This window comes from Urocitellus parryii, chromosome 7 (assembly GCF_045843805.1).
Source record: "Urocitellus parryii isolate mUroPar1 chromosome 7, mUroPar1.hap1, whole genome shotgun sequence".
NCBI classification, from domain to species: domain Eukaryota; kingdom Metazoa; phylum Chordata; class Mammalia; order Rodentia; family Sciuridae; genus Urocitellus; species Urocitellus parryii.
In genome coordinates, this window is record NC_135537.1 from 177,595,291 (window position 1) to 177,601,794 (window position 6,504).

Genomic DNA, 6,504 nt, shown 5'->3' on the forward strand with positions numbered 1-6,504 from the left:
CTCTGCAGCCTGTCCTGCCCTCCACGTCACTGAGCCTCCTTGGAATGCCCCCCACACACTGCTGGGCTTCCCTGGAGAACCCCGACTCCCACACTCAGCTTCAGGGAAGAGAGGTGCAATGTCCCAGCCTCCGTCCCGCTGTGTCCTGCGCTGTCCTTCCTGCCCCTGACCGGCTGTGCCTTCTCCAGAGTGGCCTCCTTCCCAGAAGTACAAGCCCAGGAGCTGGAACTGGACAGGGAGGAAAGGGCTCTCCTTTTCTCTGATAAGGCCACTCCCCAGAGGCACTTTCTGGACAGCCAACCCGGAAGCTTCAGCCATTGGCTGGAACCTTAGCCTGGGTGCGTTGGAAAGGATACACAGCTGTGTGGTGGCCTTGCCCCTCTGCCACCCCAAGCCCACGGTGTGGGATCTGCTCCAGCTCCAGCATCCCACTGTGGTTCCTCCACAGTCCCCAGCTGTGCGGCTCAAGCCGGGCATGGTGGCACACGCCTGTAGTCCCAGCAATTCTGAGGCGAGGCAGGAGGATTGTGAATTCAAAGCCAGCCTCACAAGTTAGCAAAACCCTGTCTCAAAATAAAAAATAAAAGGTTTGGGGTGTGACTCAGAGGTTAAGCACCCTGCGTTCAGTCCCTAGGACCAAAACAAGAGCACATTATCAGTGGGCCATCGCTGTGGGTGCCAAAATGTACGGCCCGTCTTCCACCACCCCCAGACAAGAGGAGCAGCCCGACTGCGCAAAGACGGAGGAGACCACGAGGGAGTGTCCGCAGAGAGGGCCAGGTCGACTTCAGTCACTGAGGGACGGAGCCGGGTGGGGTGGGGCGGCAGCCCCTTTCCTTCTCTGTCCTGAGGTTACAACGTGGAAACACTCGATTAGTTGGAGCCCGGCCCCCCAAGGAATGCAGACAAAGGCCCATCAATGTGGCAGGTGACCACACTTGAGATGACACGAGACCTCCAGGGAACTGGGGCCCCTGGGGGAAGCACCTTCTCTGCTGGCACTTCCTACTGTCTCCGTGACCCCCAGGGGTCAGAGCTGCAGAAGCAGGGTCCAGGGGCTGCTCCCCGAAGCGGCTGAGTGGCCTCAGAGGCACAGTCCTGCCGACCACATGGCTTCCTCACAGAAATGCTCTTTTTCTTCTCCTGGAGCATCTTTTCACTACTAGTTCTCATCTGGCGGACTCCGCCTCCTCCCAGGGCACCTCTGAGGCCTGTTTACCCAGAGGACAGCACTGAGCATGCCCAGCAGCAGGGGCACCTCCAGGAAGACCAGGATCAGGAAGTAGGTGCTGCTGAGCAAGGACCTGGGAACAAGAAACAGGGAATAAATACTGCCACCGGGGGCAGAGGCCTGGGGTCTTCCAGCCGTCCCTGTGCCCAGATCCGGGGTTCCAGTAGCCAAGTGAGGGAGACCTGGGGCCAGCAGGACGGCTTTCTTGGAAGGCCTGGGCGTCCCCCGCCACAGTAAGCCTGGCCTTAAGCCACCTCCTTTTCCTGTCCACCCCCAGTCTGCCGTGGGGGCTGGTCTCCCACATCCCCCTCACCTAGTCTCACTCCCTCCAGCTGAGGGGCGGCTGTGCTCTCTATGTCTCAGAGTCTCCACCCAGATGTCCCTCCCCCCTCACAGCTGCCTGTGTCAGATCTGACGTCACATCTTTGAAGGCTTGAGGGACACCACACCTGGGAATTGTTTCCCTCTGCTCCCACCCGCTGTGCCATGGACTGCCACTGGCCCCGCAGTTCTTTGTTACTCCCTGTGAGTCTGAAGGACCCTCGATCCCCCTCCTCCCCACCATCCTCCACAGCCTTCACAGGTCTCCACCTTCCGGGGCCATCTGTGTTTCAGTCCAACAGAAGGCCTCCCGCAGCTCAGGGGTAGATGTGAAAACTCTGAGGTACATCCAACATGAGAATGCGGATGGGTCGCTGAGTGGACTGAATGTGTTCCTGAAGATGAAGGGGAGGCCACCAGGCAGGGCACAGGTCAAATGCCCTGTGCTTTCTCCATTGCTCTGCAGTCTCTGGGGCTCTCCACCACACCTCCCTGGCCTCCTGCCCTCTGTCTCTCAGCAGCTAAAACTCCCTACATTTACACAGAGGCACTTCCAAAACACAGGAGGAAACCAACCAAACAAACAAACACCACCAGCCAAAGACCTGGGCGTGGTGGGGAACGCTGCTAATCCAGAGGCTCAGCCAGCCCCAGCAATTTAGCATGAAGCAACTTAGTGAGACCCTGACTCAAAATTAAAAATAATAAATATAATAATAATAATAATAATAAAGGCAAGGAAGTGACTCAGTGGTTAAGGGCTCTTGGGGTGAATGCCTGGTACCAAAAAAAAAAAAAAAAATCCAAGCAAGGAGCCTAAAGCAGCCCCCAAGGTGGAGTTCCTCATAAGTATTTAGCTAACTCAAGAGTAAGAGAGTGGAAGGAACAGCATCGACTAGAAAGGGAACCAGACGAGAAAGGGGTGCAGTTCTGGAAGGCAGAAGGGGCGGGAGAAAGGGACTTTGCATTGGCTCTGGAAGGAGCACAGGGTTTGTGGTTCAGCTGTGACCTTGACCTGGGGCCTGACCGCAGCGACCTGAGATGGAGTTAAGCTGGAGAGCTATCAGAGGCTGAATTCCTTTGGATATCTTCAAGGGAGGTCAGCCTCAGACTGGCACTCCACAGCCTCCGCCATGAGGAATGGAGCCAAACTTCCAGCTCCCCACCCTCCCCTCTGCACCTCCCACACCTCACTGGGTACTAGGGGAGAGGTGGGCTGGACAAGGAGCCTTGCCGGGAGCAGATGGGAGAGGAGTCTTCCCCAACCCACACAGGCCAAACTGTGGCAGTCTTGTCCCCAGGGGGTCATGTTGGAGTGAGGCCAGAGGCCCAGGCCCATTCTCCTCTTCTGCTACCCACCCAGCCGAAGTCTTTGCCTTCACGTGTGTGCTCAAAGGTAAACTGAGGTTGGGGAGCCCACCCCAGATTTTTCAATGACTCTGCTGACATGAGGATATATCAGGGGGACAGGTGGGGGTACAAAGCTGAGTTCACCCACAGGATGCAAGACCAGGTTTAGCAGGTGAAAGTGCAGGGAGCCCAGGTAACCTTCATAGCCAGATAAACACAGATACTTTTTAGTGTTAGACTGTCCCATTAAACACTTGGGTTACCTTTGGCTAAAGCATTATTTATTGTTTGTCTGAATTCCAGGATTCCTGGGCATCCTGAATTTAATCTGGAAACCTTCCCAGAGGAGGTGCCATGGGGCCAGGCCCCCAAGAAAGGACTCTAGGTCCCACCTCTGCTTACCACTCGAGGAGGCTGGTGGTGCGAGTCACTGATGGGTTGCTGGCGGTCTTCACAGTGATCGAAGTCACTGAGGTTGTCCTTGCTGTCACTGGATTTCCTGGGGCTAAACAAAGCCAAACAGAGTTACTTTTTCCATGAACAACCCAGCTCTGGATGCAGAGTATTCTCCCCCTGAGAACTAAAGAGTTTCTCCTTGGCCACCAGGACCCTTTAGCTGTCATCTAAAACATTAAAGTAGTTCTATAATACAGAAAACAACTTGGTGACCATGCAAGAGATTCTGAGGACCAAACTTAGGGAGCAAGTTATAATAATCAGTCCTGGTCTGTCTGACAAGCTGAGTCCACACAATGGAGTTTTGTGGTCCCTAGGCCACACTAGCTCTTTCTGAGTCTCTGCCTGGGCTGAAGCTAGCTCTCTGGCCTGTTCTGCAGGGATGCAACCCACTGAGCTGGCCCCATTTCCCTGAGCCTCCTCTGGGAAACCCAGGCTGCCTGGCACTGATGGCTGGTGCCAGGATGGACCAGGTGCCATCCTCTCCTCTCTCTCCTTTGCCACCCTTTCCTATCTCCCAACAGCTCCACCAGGTCGCCATCCCTTCCCCAGTGGAGCACGGTGCTTGTGATAACCTCCATAATCCACCTCCAATGCAGTGCCAATTCGTGCTGCACCACACTGTTCTCACATGCTGAGCTTCTAGAACAATCTAAACATAAAAGATCACATCACATTTGGCTCTTTTTCTGATGATATCATTTTCCCATATTAGATCAAGGTATGACTGGCATATAATAAACTGTAAATATTTGACTATATAATTTGTTAATTGAGGATGGATTACCTGGTCACACCTCCACTCGATCAAGATAGTGAACATAGCCAAAATACCCCAAATTTCCTCAGTAATACCCTCTTCCCTATTCTGTCACCAGGTGCTATGGACTGAAAAGTATCCCCCCAAATTCAAACATTGAATCCACCCCCACCCAACTCCTAGTACCTCAGAATGGGACTGTGTTTGGAGACAGGGCCTTTCAGGATACAAGACCTAAACTAACCTTAGAAGAAGACATGAGAACACATGGACAGACCCAGGGATGTGCAAGCACAGAAGGATGACCATACGAGAGGACAGCCAGAGGGTGGCTCTCTGCATGAGCGTCCTCAGCCTGACCCCACCCAGCCCGCACCTTCATCTTGGACTTGCAACCTGTAGAACTGTGAGGGATGCTCCTGTGTCCACACCACCCGGACTGTGGCATGGCAGCTGAGCAGACGACCACACCAGGCAACTACCGGGTGCCCTCTGAGCTTATCCAGAGTCTGCACTGCTAGAATTCCATTTGCATGCCATGAGACAGAATGTTCTGGAAGGCCTCCACTTCGGGCAAGTTACAAAGATTCGATAATGGGGACACCTTCCTCCTGGGCATTGTCAGGATTCTGAGAGACAATGCCTGCTGCCCACTGTGCCACCAGAACACGCCCCAGAGGTTCCAGGCCTGGGTGCAGGTGACTGTGGTGCTCCTTTGTGCCCCCAGAGCCCTGCCAGCTGGTGCCACCTGTCCAGGGGCCGAGCAGCAGAGTCAACAGGAAACGCCTTCAACCCCAGGCCTCGGGACCCTGGAGCCTCCAGCAGCGCCTGCTTTCTGGAGGACTTAGGACGACCCTCAGTAAGCCAAAGGAATGAGAGGCTCCCAGCGGGGTCCCAGCAGCAGGAGCAGCCGTCTGTGAAGGCCTCTCTGGGCTCAGGAGTCAGACCAGCACACCAGGCTCCACAGGGCTTCTTCTCCCCAGGGTGGATACGGAGGGGGGTGAGAACAGCACCTGTCCAGGCCCCGCCCAGAGCACCCCAAGGAGCAGGGCACCCCTGGACACTGAGGTCCCAGGAAAGCAGTAGCAGGTCTCCCAGACCAAGGGCTGAAACTGGGGACCATCACTTGACCTTTATTGCAACAGGTTCAGGACTCAGCTGTGCAGAGGGAAGAGAGTCTGCTCTGGCTGACTTCCTGGAGGAGGCTCCAGGATCCGGGGCTTTTAAAGAAGCCCCACCCCTGGCCAACCCCAAGTGTTCACTCAGGACTCTGTGAGACCTCGGGATTCAAGCCCCTCTGTGACAGGTCACTCTGAATAACGGACCATCCACTTCAGGGGGACCTCAGGGACACATCAACACACTCTTACCTGGATCAATGGTCACTTTAACTGGAAACTTATGGTCATATCCAGCCTTCTCAATTCCACACCAGTAAATGTCAGCGTCATCTCTCCTGAGGTCCTCCATGGTCACCATGAATGTGAGGTTTTCCTGATCATCCCTGATGGATAAACGGTCCCACTTCACCTCCTGCTCTGACCCAGTGGTGCTAAGAAGGATTTTGCAGCCACTCCAAACAGCTCCTCGACACCAGTACTTCTTGTAGGACTTCCAGTCTGAGGTATAATTACACTGCACGGTCAGTGAGCCCTGCTCTGGGCCACTCTTTGTCTTTGGACCAGTGACTTTATTCTGTGCGGTGGAATAGCCTGGAAAACACAGATCCATGTAGCTGTCACTTCCCACCCCAAGGGCATGGCCACAGTCCTGCACTGGGAAGAGTTCCCAAGTCCAAGTGCATCATGAATAATGGGTCAAGGAAGGAACCCACCTTCCCCGAGACGGACCTGCATACTTAACACCTGCTGGGCCAAAGGCTCCAGGAAGATCACTGGTGAGCACAACCCCAGCTCTCTCAAGAAACAAAAGTGGGGACACAGCAAGAATGGCTTCCTGCCCTTCACCCCTCTCTGCCCTCCAACAGCCAGTGAATCATTATTTTTTATTGCAAGCACTGTCCATTGTATGGATGGACCCCAAGTCTTTAATCCATCCAACAACGGGAGGACGTTTGGGTTGTTCCCATTTTGGGACTATTACAAATAAAAGGACTATGAATGTTCTCATACAAACCTGTGGGTAGACATAATGCTGTTAAATTTTGAGTATGTGGTTTTTGTTCATCTTGTCACTGAATAATAGTGTTGAGCATCTTTCTTTCTTTTTTTTTTTTTTTTTTTTTTGGTACCAGGGATTGAATCCAGGAGCAATTAACTCAGGATCTTCCTGCCTCAGCCTCCCAAGTTACTGGGATTACAGGTATGCTCCACCACACCCAGCTATGATAAGTGTCTTTTCATGAGATTATTTGCCATCTACATAT

General features: G+C 53.7%; 1 protein-coding gene across 1 annotated transcript; it reads right to left on the reverse strand.

Moving 5' to 3' along the window:
• Positions 1-1,162: 1,162 nt before the first annotated feature.
• On the reverse strand, positions 1,163-5,849 carry LOC144256217 (CMRF35-like molecule 3). The gene is made up of 3 exons (XM_077801298.1): positions 5,489-5,849; positions 3,305-3,401; positions 1,163-1,304 (listed from the first exon to the last, which is right to left on the reverse strand). The coding sequence occupies exons 1-3, from the start codon at positions 5,847-5,849 to the stop codon at positions 1,163-1,165; spliced, it is 600 nt and encodes a 199-aa protein (XP_077657424.1).
• Positions 5,850-6,504: the final 655 nt, after the last annotated feature.